This window comes from Rhea americana, unplaced genomic scaffold (genome assembly GCF_003343005.1).
Source record: "Rhea americana isolate MKP2758 unplaced genomic scaffold, rheAme1 scaffold_1, whole genome shotgun sequence".
Classification (NCBI taxonomy): Eukaryota; Metazoa; Chordata; class Aves; order Rheiformes; family Rheidae; genus Rhea; species Rhea americana.
In genome coordinates, this window is record NW_028185038.1 from 4,770,326 (window position 1) to 4,782,647 (window position 12,322).

The following is a 12,322-nucleotide window of genomic DNA, read 5'->3' on the forward strand; positions in this document are numbered from 1 at the left end:
TAAATTCCTTCCTAAATGCATAAACAAATTGCATTATGAATAAATGGACAGATATATATTTTCATACTGGTGATTTTCTACATTCTTACCATTTGTTGTTTTACTATGACATGCTTTTGCTCATACCACATACCCAACATCAACTTCACAGTGTTCAGAGCTGCTGCATTATATTGATGGATCCTAACAAAGCAACCTGTTTGTTTGTAGGCAAATAGTGAATAATCCCTCCTTAATGTAGTATCTCTAGAGATAGCAATGCTAGTTTCGTGCTGGGATTGCCGTGTATGATGCTACTCATTGTGCAGTGGCAGTTTTTAGCAATTGCAAAGCAATGCTTGTGTTTGAATTCTGTAATCAATTTTAAGGTTTAAACTTTTCCTTGTATACCCTCCAGGCACTATTTTGAAAGAAAAGTTAGTTAACTAGTGGCAAAAAGCTGAAGACCTGGTTCTCTTAGAGTCTGGGTAGTTGTTTCAGGCTGAAGTCAGTAAAAATGTTATGTAAGACTCCAAAAAATAGCAGATACTAGAAAGTGGCATACGTTCTGGTAAACCTAGGTAACATGTTAGTGTTGATACCTTATTTTTTTCTTAAGTGCTGAAAATCACAGCCATGAAATGATTTCTTCTGAATTACTGCACTTCTTGGCACTAAATATTTTTCTCCTAGCAACTTCAAAGTTGCTCAGATCCACACCCCATTTACTTTGGAAAAGTCTTCAGCTGACTTACGCACATAGGCAGTGTGATCACCTCCATGACTAGGGAAAGGTTGAATCATAAGTGTTTTATGTTCACATTAAGAACTTACTGTAAATATTTTGTATTTCAAGCTGAAACAATATTCCTAAATCGAGACTTAGAGGAAAAAAAAGAAGAGGACGACGAAGAAAAATTATGCTGGTTGGAAGCCTGTTACAAAGCATTAGAACAGCATCGAAAAAACACTGATGTACTGGTAAGAATTTCTCAGTGGATATAGAAAGACTACATTGTATGTTAAAAAATGTTTAGCAACATAATTTTCTCTCAAATGTCTTCATACAGACAAGGATGGATTAGATTTATAATCAATATTTGTCATTCCCACATTTATTCACCTTCACTGGTTTCAGTTACTCCTCTGGATCAAATGTACTTAGCTAGTTGAAACTTATTACCTGTAACTTTAGCCATCTAAAAGCTTGTTGTCTATTCATATTTCTCTATAGAGCAGCAAAACACAGGCCCATCCACAGAAGAATTAATCTCAGCCTAAAATAGGTATCAAAATGAAAATCAAATAATGAGAATGTGGCACATACTCATAACTCAGACCTATCACAGATATAATGAATAAGATACACTGCAGCTCATTCTATTCCTGCACGAAGCAACTTGAGTAATTGTGATGGAACCAGTATTTTGAATCTGTTTTGACTTTTGTACCTTTGCAATGGACTGAAAAACAGTGAAATTATTTAAAGYTTTTAAAAATATTTTTGATATTCTGAAGAAATATTTTCTTAATCCTTTTGTTTTCTCTTGTTTTAAAATTAGGAGGCTGCATGTTGGGCTTTGAAAAATCTGTTTCTATATCAATGCAACCTTCATGAGAAGATTGGAGATGGAGATAACCAGTCAGTATTAATATCCTGAACTGTATTTTTTAGATATGAGAAAAAAATGGAAGCCTATTATTAGGCCATATGGAGTCTCATGTTTCAATTATTTTTATTTTTCTTTCTTCTTTTCTGATACGTCAAGAAGGGCATGGCCATGAACCACACTTACAAAAGTATCTCCTGTGAAAAGCATTCTAACCTTGACTGAGACAAAATTCTGAGTATTTTAATATGGAGTCAGGACACAGTCTAATAGGTACAGTTCACAAAGAGTTTCCTCTTCAGTTTCAACAAAGATAGGATGTAAAAAGTAGGGAAAATAGTGAAGATTAAGACATCAGGCAGGATGTACAGAAAAGTAATGCTCATTTCCCCACAAATCATAGAATCAGTAAGGTTGGGAGGGACCTCTGGAGATTGTCTAGTCTGACGCCCCTGCTCAAGCAGGGTCACCTAGAGCATGTTAGACAGGGTTGCATCCAGGTGGGCCTTGAAGATCTCCAGAGAAGGAGACTCCACAACCTCTCTGGGCAACCTGTGCTAGTGCTCTGTCACTCTCACAGGGAAGAAATTCCCCCTCACTGTCAGGCGGAACTTCCTGTGCTTCAATTTCTGCCCATTGCCTCTTGTCCTGTCACATGGGACAACTGAAAAGAGTTTGTCCCCATCCCCTTGACACCCTCCCTTCAGGTACTTATACACGTTGGTAAGGTCCCCCCTCAGTCTTCTCTTCCCGAGGCTGAAGAGGCCCAGCTCTCACAGCCGTTCCTCATAGGGCAGGTGCTCCAGCCCTCTGATCATCTTTGTAGCCCTATGCTGGACTCTCTCCAGTAGCTCCATGTCTCTCTTGTAGTGGGGAGCCCAGAACCGGACAGAGGACACTAGATGAGGCCTCCGCAGGGCTGAGTAGAGGGGCAGGATCACCTCCCTCGACCTTCTGGCAACACTCTTCCTAATGCACCCCAGGAGACCATTGGCCTTCTTGGCCACAAGGGCACATTGCTGGCTCATGGTCAACTTGTCATCCACTAGCACTCCCAGGTCTTTCTCTGCAGAGCTGCTTTCCAGCACGTCAGCACGTCAGCCCCCAGCTTGTACTGGTGGCAGGATATAGTAGGAGGAGTGCTGCCTCATCAGGGAGAATATAGACATGAATAAAACAGAATTTCATTTCACTTGAATTCTTTCTCAGAGCTTAATAAGTCTGTTCTGTATGCTTTTCTGGATCTCAAGTCATCAGGAGGTGTAATTCCAAGAAGACTAAGAGCAGGCTAATACACATTGTTTATAAAGGTTTTTCTGTCAGGTTGTGCCTTGGCAAAATGCTAGAAGCTAAGTACAATCATCTGAAAATTTAATTATGTTGCTTATTTAATTATGTTAGTACCTTTTTAGGAAACTGAACTACGGGTGTGAAGTAACTGCCATCGTACAGTCACTGTGCAGTGATTTGTTTCTCTTTATGAAAGGTTCCCAATAGACAGGGAAGTGATGCTGTCCATGCTGATGCATTCCTCTTCAAAAGAAGTGTTTCAAGCAGCTGCTAGTACCTTAGCAATTTTGTCACAACAAAATGGTAAGAGAATTTAATTATTTTCGTTTTCCAATTCAGCAGAAAGTTATTGTTGTGATATTAGAGACTATTAAAAGTATGCTGTTGTGTGAGCACAGTGTTCCCTATGGTTAAAATATTATGCAGTTGTATTTAATAGGAAGTCTGTTCCATGCTCAGAAAAGGGTATTGTTAGCAAGTAGCAAAGAAAGTATCTGGAAGTAAAGAGCTCTTTGCCAGCTCATGTGTCGCAATTGCTATTTTTTGAAGCAGGAGACGTGAAAAGAGTGTTCTCTTTGTACGTTTGTTTAAATATTTATCACTATGTTTGAATTTCATTAAGAGCACAATTTGTTGAAACTCTCATGAGTGAGGATTACGGCCTGCCAAAAATATTACTTTCTTGCTTAATATAGGAGATTTCAGCAGTCCTGTTGGCTTCAGTGTATCGAATCGTGTAGAAAGTTAAGCATGTGCATAACAGTTTTTGAGATTGCTATAGTCCTGATTGTATCCCTAACCTGGTTTCCTAACTTTTTTTCAATTTGCAGACCCCCCCCCCAAAGTTTTTCAGTGGAGATGTGGACCCTTGTGTAGACTATTTAAACCTACTGGCAGTTGATTTTCTTTTCTTAAATACCTTTCCCAGAGCCCTTTGAAATGGTTATGGACCTCAAGTGGTTTGTAGACTGCAAATTGAAAACCACTGGCTAGATAGGAAGATAAAGACTAGCAGTTAAATACCTTTAGGTGAGAAAGCATTATTTTATCACTAGGTTATTGAGCCATCCAAATACATAAAATGAAACGATGAAGACTTTCTTTACAGTTATTTTTGAGGAAAAAAATGTACCTATATGGAGAAATAGATCTCATAAACGTATACATAGTGTAACAATATATTATTCCATGTGCTTTTATAACAAAGTTTGGATTGACCACTAGTGAATGTAAGGAGTGGCATTTCAAAAATAAACAGACAAGTGGACCTTGATGCCCATTGGAAATTCAAAGCAAATTTTTATTTTGTCTTTTTTTTTCCTTTTTTTAATAAATTTTTTTTATCCTTTTCTTTTTAATAAACGTTTTTACACCGGAAACAATAGACATAAATAAACATAGTAAAACCCTCTGACACAATATAGTATTGCTTGAATAGCCATTTGAGATGAATGTACTGAACTGGGAATAACAAGAATTGGTGGTAGTTACCATAATAACATAGAATATTTACACTCTGAACTCTGTTGGTTATAGTTATAGCTATAACATGTGCTACTATTTGGGTATTTGAATTAAAACAAAATGGGTTAACAAATAGATTAGATTAATATCATCTGGTCATATGAGGCATCTGACCATATGAGGAAGATAATATTTACTTTCATTTTTGAAGCCTTATTTTGAAAAATAGCAGGTTTTTGAAAGTTAGGAAGTTCTACCTATCCTACATGATAATAGAGTGCAATTCAGGAAAAAAATATAAGAATAAAATGTTTTTTAAAATGAAAGAGAGCAGTACATTCTCCTTCCTTTAAGTTAACTTTGTGTAAATAAAAACAGTAGATGAGTTTGAACGTATTAGACACTTTAGARTTTTTAATGATTTAGGTTACAAACTATACTATACAAACACAAGTCAGCTTCTGCTGAAACCTTTTCCCGTTCTAATATATGCTTTCATAACGTGTATGTTTGGTGAAAAAAGAATCAAAAAAATAGAAAATAAGTTAGTAGTTATGGGTTTTTTTTGAGAACAAAGGTAAAATGAAAAACTAGAGCAAATTTTTGTTTTGGCCAATGTTTTTGATGTGTATGTGTGTGTGTGTGTATACATATGTATATTTATACATACGTACTGTAGCTTAAATGATGCTTGTTATTTTATGTTGTAGAGAATATTAGGAAAACACTTTTGGCTAAAGGAATACACATGAATGTTTTGGACATAATGAGGAAATATCCTCATTCTCCTGAGGTGGCTGAAAGTGCCTGCAGAATACTGAATCATGTTTTTGAAGGAAGGTAATACACACATAAAAATATGACTTCTTTCAAAGTGAAAGTATGTGAGATTTAGTGCTGTAATCAATTACATTTAAATTATTGACCGTTCCACTTAAGTTAAAATTGACCCCAAGCTGATGGCCCTGTTCAAGCCACTGAATTTTGTAAGCCCAGGTGGATATGGGCAGGAAGCTCTGTGTTCTGCCCTTTGTGATTCTTGCACAATGAAATTTGAATAGACCATTTAGCCCCTCCTGTTAACTGCATTAATTCCGTTTAGAGCTAAGCAATTTCCCCCAGTATTAGTGCCTGTTGTTAGAAAAACATTGTGTTACTATTACTTTTGTATTGGCTTTTCAAATATTCTAGCAAATTAATGGAGAACTAACTTGTGACTTGTAAATGTCAATATACAGGCTGGAAATGTGATTCCAAATGTCTTGCCAAGTTTCATTAGCCTTTTCCATAAGACCTGTGTGTATGGTAAGCTACCTGTGAAAAAATGACAGACTCAAATTTAGTCACAGAAATTTTTATGAATAATATTATATTATAATRAAGAAATTCTCAAAGCTTCCATAGACATTCACAAGAATAATAAGTATTATAAAATGAAAGAAGAATATTACCCTAACAGTAAATTACTTTGGCCACTAATTTCTAGGAAAACTAATTACAATGAGCTACATTATATTAGCTTCTTTCTTTTTCTTCAAGATTAGAACCATATGTTATTTTTCTAGATTGAATTGAAGGTTTACTTCTCAGTGATATAGAATGGAGATGATTACATATACTGCACTGATGGAAGGGCATTAAAATAAAATATTTGCTATGAAGAGGAAAATTACCATAGCTTAATTTACATTTCATAGCTAAAATCAAATTTGCAGTGTTCTAAAGGGGTATCACACAGTGCTTATTGAGGAAGCAAACACATAAAAAAATTACAAATGCATTCTTTTTATTTGTTTTATAAATAATATTTTCAGTATCCCTCATCTGGATATAATGACAGTAGCTGCATCAGAAGTTGTAAAAGCCATGAAGAAACATGAAAAATCACTCTCTGTACAGCTAGAAGCACTTCGAGTCCTTTTACACTTTATGATGCCTGGTAAGTCACCTGAAAACATAATTGGTGTTTACACCAGTCATTCACTAAATCAGAAAACATAATTTGATAGCTGGGTTTTAGTCTTTCTTACCTAGTCAGACAATCTTTTGTGATACTTCAGAAAATGAACTCAAGTTTTGTATTTAACACAGAGCTTCTATAACTCCTTAAGAACATACAGGATGGAGGAAAACTTCTGAGGCATTGAAGGAAATAGACCAAAATTATCACTGCTGATAATCCCTTGATTCTATCAGTGATGATTTAGTTCCATTGCTGCTAAGGAATCCAGGAAGTCTATGCAAAATCTTTGGTGAGATAGCGTACCTTCAACATAAACTTAAGTGAGAGCAAATAGTGATAGTGATTACTCCATCAGCATGATTGTACTGCAAAGTGCAGTTGTTTTAATGCTGTCTCTCAGAAGGAATATCAGAATTGGACCTCTTGACACCAAAAAATACAGACATTAATTCAAAGATACGAAATAGAGTATTTTCCAGAGCAAAAAAGAGCCCAGACCAGCTAGTTTAGGAAATCCTTTTCCAAAAAAAAAAAAATAATATTTAAAGGAAATCTACAATGGGAAAAAATGTATTCTGTTTTCTTTTATGCCATTAATGGAGTTTGGGAAAAGCTTTAACTCTTTTTTATCAATTTACTGCTGTATATGTTGCTTTTCCCTAGTGTTTTCTTAAAGATCTTAAGTGTGAGAGTATAGACATGAGGGCATTACATTTTTTTCAGAACAACTTTTTGTAAATGTCTGTTAGGAGTTTTAAATGAATAATTACAGAACTTATAACTTTGAAACCAGTAACTTGGCTAACATGCAGAATAATTTCAAGTTGTCTGTTTCCTTCTGTTTTTTGAGTTATAATCAGACTACTTTCCAATTCTTTCAATAAACAAGAGAAATAAGACTTCATGTATATATTTTAACATTTACATAAGGATTTTTTGCCAAGATCCTAGGTGTGTGGTCCTTCTACAGAATAATGAAACAAAAACTACAAAATGTATGTTGGAATCTGAAGGTTTAATTAGAGAGTAAACTCTGAGCAAAATAGTAATCAAATTGAATACTGACATGACTTTTAAAGGATTTCTCTATACTACTATCTGTAGTGCCACTTGCCTGCAAGTGCTGATAGCTACAAGAAAGTTAAATCTCAAAGACCATTCTGTGTTCTTTTGTGTGTACTTACCTTACTTACCTTCCTCTTATGTCGTTTGTGGTTAAAAGCTGTCCTCTGATGTGCTGCCAAGGGAAAAAGGGCACTTACTTTATGGCTCCTTTACAGTGTCTCCTTTTCAGAAGGAAGGGGCATTCTAAAGTTCCTGCTAAGAGGTAGCAGGAACACCAAGAAACCCTGTAGCTCAAGAAAGTAGTTTATTGCAGCGTACCTTTGGCATGATTATACATTTTCACAGTAAGCAGTGAGCAAACATATGGTGAAATCACCATTTCAAATGCAATAGTGCACACCAGTGTAAACCTGGAGGAACACTAGTCTGTTACTACAATGTTTTGAAAATGTCCTAAGATGAGAAATAAGCCTTCTGAGTCATTTGTAAAAACCTATGTGTCAATTTGATTATAATACTGGGTTAATAGTGAGAATACTAAATCTACTGTGCCTGAGGAAGCTTGTTTTTCACTGTTTCAGGTACAAAGAATGAACACCAGAATGGTTCTTCCAGAGATATGGGAGATGCTGCCTTTGCACTTACATTAAAAGTTATTAAAAGCCAATGTTTGCTGGAGGGAGCTCACGCATTGGTGCTTGATGCTTTGAACAGGGTACAGTTAAAACTTTATCCTAATAAATGTTGTCATTATTTTACATTTGCAGTGATTTATAACTTCCCCAGTGATTTTACTGTTGATTTTGTAGAATTAGTCTTATTTGAACCCTTCAGTTTCATTTATTATTTGGGATTTCTTTTCTTTCTTTCTGCTTTCTGCTGGAGTATATTAGATCATCTTTCATACAGTGATTCTAGAGGATAGTTATAAAAGCAGTACTGAGTTTTTTCAAGCATATAACATATTTTTGATTTTTTTAATGGACTAATTTATACAAGAAAGATATCCTCATAGCTGGCCTTCATGCATATGTGTGTGTTTGCTTTCAATARAACAATGTTTCTCAGTTCTTTCCGTTCCTTGAACCGCTCAATTCTGTATGATTTTCCAGCCACTGGCAAACAGAGTGGTCGTAGTGCCTTGAGGGGAGTCTGAAAAGTGAAGGGCATCTCTTTCAGTAGGCCTAACATAGTGAGAAAGTGCTGGGTGCCTTGCACAGCAAATTAACCTTAAATCCTAACGATAGGAAGTATTTAACTTCAGACAAATCCCACTGCTACAAGGATTACGACCTTTACATGACCACAACTGAAGTGGATGTGATAATTCATAATTTTTAGCAGTCTCTCAACCACTAAAATTTTAGATTTTGCCAAAAAAATGCCAAAAATCTAAAATTTGGCAAACATTTTCAGTTGAGGAAAATTATGTCTCTCTCACAATTATTATAAAAGTTAGAGCAAATAATGTATTTGCAAAATAGTGCTCATCTGCCTGTAGGACATTTCTTGATTCAGAGATACAGGAATATGTTGACAGGGGAGGCAAGATGTTGTTTATCTTCAGCCTGCATTACAGTCTTTAGTATTTTGTGACCATTTTGATTGCTTTTTCTGATCTGGCTTGTTCTTTTGTGGGGTACTACAAAATCAAGCAGAAGGGCAACAAACAAACATGCTTCGATGAGAAACAAGGGAAGGGATAAGGAGAGAGATGGGCATGACTTCACTGAAATATTGTTGCAACTTTGCCAAATGCTGTGACACCCACATCCCCTTTTCAGATTTAGACCTCATCTAGGTTTTCTCCATCTAGAAATGGATAAAATTAGGGAAAATAGTCACAAATAAGCTATTGAATTGCTATAAGAAATACGTTAAAAAATCTTGGGAAAGAGAGCTTAGTARGTGTGCTCTTTCTGCCTCTCCACCAAAGGCATACCTCACTGCCCATATGAGGCTGGCTCCTGAGGTGGTGAAGGGGAGGCTTTTTCAGTAGTCACTGTGGTTTTGAGCCACTCATCTCAGACTTCAAAGAACTCCATTTTTGTTCAATTTCTTTAAGCAGAGACGAAATGCATTTTTTCACTTTCTTTATTCTGGCAAAATGATGTAAACTTGTAAATGATTTTAACAAAGCTTTAAGAAAAACAAAATCATGCTATCTGGTAGAACACTAGCTAGGGAATACGTCAGGATCAAATATGAAAATCTGGGGAGGTTATGAGCAACAGAAATTGAAAATTGAAAAGGAACCTGTATGAAATTGTAATTATTGTGATTTATTGTCACATAAGCTGTAATTTCACATACTTCAGGAACAACAAACACACAACTTTCCTGTTGTGATTGTAGCAGAACAGCTTGTTGATCTGATTTTATATTGATTTCTCTGTTAGTTCATTGGAAACCCCAGCATTCAGAAGTGTGGATTGAAACTACTTACTTCTGTAGCTGAGTGCAGTGGTGCACTAGAAATTTTAACCCAGCGAGGAGCTACTGACACTGTGCTTCACACCCTACAGATGTATCCAGATGAACAAGGTGCAGAAGATACCCTGTTACTTGAATGTGAATGATGTGAATGTGAATGATAATGGGAGGGTCTGATTCACCGCAGGASCTGTACTTGCCTGTCCCACTCTTCAGTACTGGATGTGCTATAGGTTACACAGCCGAAAGAGGCTGCAGGACTGCGTAGTCCCTAGATTCAGCCACTTTGTTGTTATGTCTGGCCCTTAAGTGGCTTATGCAAATAACTTTCTAGAGTATTAGCAGTATAAACTCGGTTTATGTGTTTATGCCACTCAGAATATTGGAATAATCAATGCTGTTGATCTTTCTTTTTTCTTTTAGACATACAATGTTTGGGTTTGAGTCTTCTAGGCTCTTTGATTACAAGAAAGAATTTGTGTATTGCAACTATGCATGTTCTGTCAGCGGTTCTGGTTTCCACTCTACGACGATTTAAAGAGGTCACTGAAATCCAGATGCACGTATGTGTTATTTCTTGGTACAAAGATGAAAGTGAAAGAAGGCAATACTTTGGAAAATTATCTTAATGTAGTTATATTTGAAGTGTAGTTCTTTGAATTACTTGTTTCTGAATTTATTACAAGATTGCTCTAAGCCTTTAAAGTAGAACCAATAGGGTTGTAGTAGAGGTGGGTTTCTCGGAGGCATATGTTCAGTCCAGAGTACATAAGCTATAGGTTTGAGTGTTTATCTAAGACTTCTGAGATCTGCAAACTATAACAAATTTCCCAATCACAATCTATCATTCACTTAATCTATAATCATTTTGTGGTAACCATCATTATAGTTTTGATATCCTTTTGTAAAAAGTAATAAAAAGTATCTTACTTCCCAGCTCTGTCAGCAGCAATGAGCTTAATGTTACACCTGAGATTAAAAAATTTAGAGAGATATAAATATGTAAGTATGCGAAGGTTGTATTTGAGAAGGATATTACTGGAATACTATGTCAGAGGGAAGGATTTTGCATCTGCTTTTGAATGTGTAAGGGTAGTTCTCCTAAGTCATGTTCTGTTTCCTCTGCTTCCAGAGCTTTCCCCATTTGTTGCCAGTTTAATTTTTTTTAGTGAGATCAGCTGCTTGTGAGAGTTCCAGTACTTCTCTTTCGGGCCGTTCTGCAGATATCACAATATAGTCTTCCTTCTTTACTTCTGTTTCCCCACACACACCCCAACACTTTCAAGTTTAACTTAGCAACCAGTGTAGAGATAGATCAAAATAACGTGCAGGAATAAGGAAGTTACGTAACGGCATTTAGACTGAATCAGATTTGGACAAAGAGTTCCGTAATTTACCCAGATCACTACCTTCTGGGCAAATTTAATTGTAGAATCRCAGGATACTATTGCCTTTCTTATTAGTTTCTAGATGTACTCTTTCAGTTTTTCATTTAGCCTGGCTATTTTTCTTCTCAGATTAAGAATTGTCAAGCAACRTACTGGGATTGGGGGATGCATCTTCATCCTTAGGAGGAGGTTGTTCCTTCTGTACATTATCAGGAAATCACAAGCGCGTGTGTCACTGCCAGGCAGGATGTAGCCAGATACTACTGTGCACAATTTGGCTTTTCAAAATGTCATTTAATGTCTGCATAAGTGGGTCAGTGAAAAAAGCGTGAAGCTACAGCCTTGTAAACACAGAAACACCAGGTGTTCCTRCCTTCTGTTCTGATCCTCTCCAATTTGTGAATTATTGTGTGTTTAAAAGCCAGACAAAAAAAATTAAGAGCATATTTTTGGTTGAAATCTGATTTTGTTGCGTGACTTGTTTCAAAATGACATTTTTAACAGTGTACTTACTGCTCTTAYGTCTTTTTATTGTGATTGTAGGGATTTCATACAATTTTGTCAATCCTTGGTTTGTCACCTTGTTTTGCAAAGCTGCTGGTACATGAATCATTTGACACAGTCATTTTTTACCAGATGTCTATGTGTTTCACTAATCAGCGAAATCGACAGGTATGGTACATGAATCATTTGACACAGTCATTTTCTACCAGATGTCTATGTGTTTCACTAATCAGCGAAATCAACAGGTATCTTCTCTCTTTTGACTGTCCATATCTGAAAAATTATGATGCTTTTTTAATCCTAACTTTGTTTGTTTGTCTTTCCATTTAGTTTCAAAGCCTGTGTTGTAAATGCTTTGCTAAAATAGCTGAGAATGATGATTTAAAAAATACGATGCTGGAAAAAGCATGTAACGAGTACAACAGCGTTATGGCTGAATGCTTACTCTTGCTGGGAGCTGATATTAATAAGAAGACAAAAACAAACTCTTTGATCTGTCAGGTAGTGTATGAAAACATATGTAGTTGTATTGCTTTAAAACTGCTTTTGGGTTCCATATGAAAACATACGTAGTTGTATTGCTTTAAAACTGCTTTTGGGTTCCTTTCTGGTTTTGCATCTACTGG

General features: G+C 36.0%; 1 protein-coding gene across 1 annotated transcript in view; it reads left to right on the plus strand.

Annotated features, from left to right (window-relative positions):
- Positions 1-12,322, plus strand: part of LRRK2 (leucine rich repeat kinase 2) — a 70,841-nt gene that overhangs the window by 18,242 nt on the left and 40,277 nt on the right. The window contains exons 8-17 of the mRNA XM_085325278.1: positions 836-960; positions 1,542-1,621; positions 3,076-3,182; positions 5,054-5,183; positions 6,158-6,282; positions 7,953-8,086; positions 9,771-9,915; positions 10,228-10,367; positions 11,736-11,864; positions 12,027-12,197. Coding sequence (XP_085181404.1) covers positions 836-960; positions 1,542-1,621; positions 3,076-3,182; positions 5,054-5,183; positions 6,158-6,282; positions 7,953-8,086; positions 9,771-9,915; positions 10,228-10,367; positions 11,736-11,864; positions 12,027-12,197 — 1,286 coding nt within the window. The remainder of the gene's footprint in view (positions 1-835; positions 961-1,541; positions 1,622-3,075; positions 3,183-5,053; positions 5,184-6,157; positions 6,283-7,952; positions 8,087-9,770; positions 9,916-10,227; positions 10,368-11,735; positions 11,865-12,026; positions 12,198-12,322) is intronic.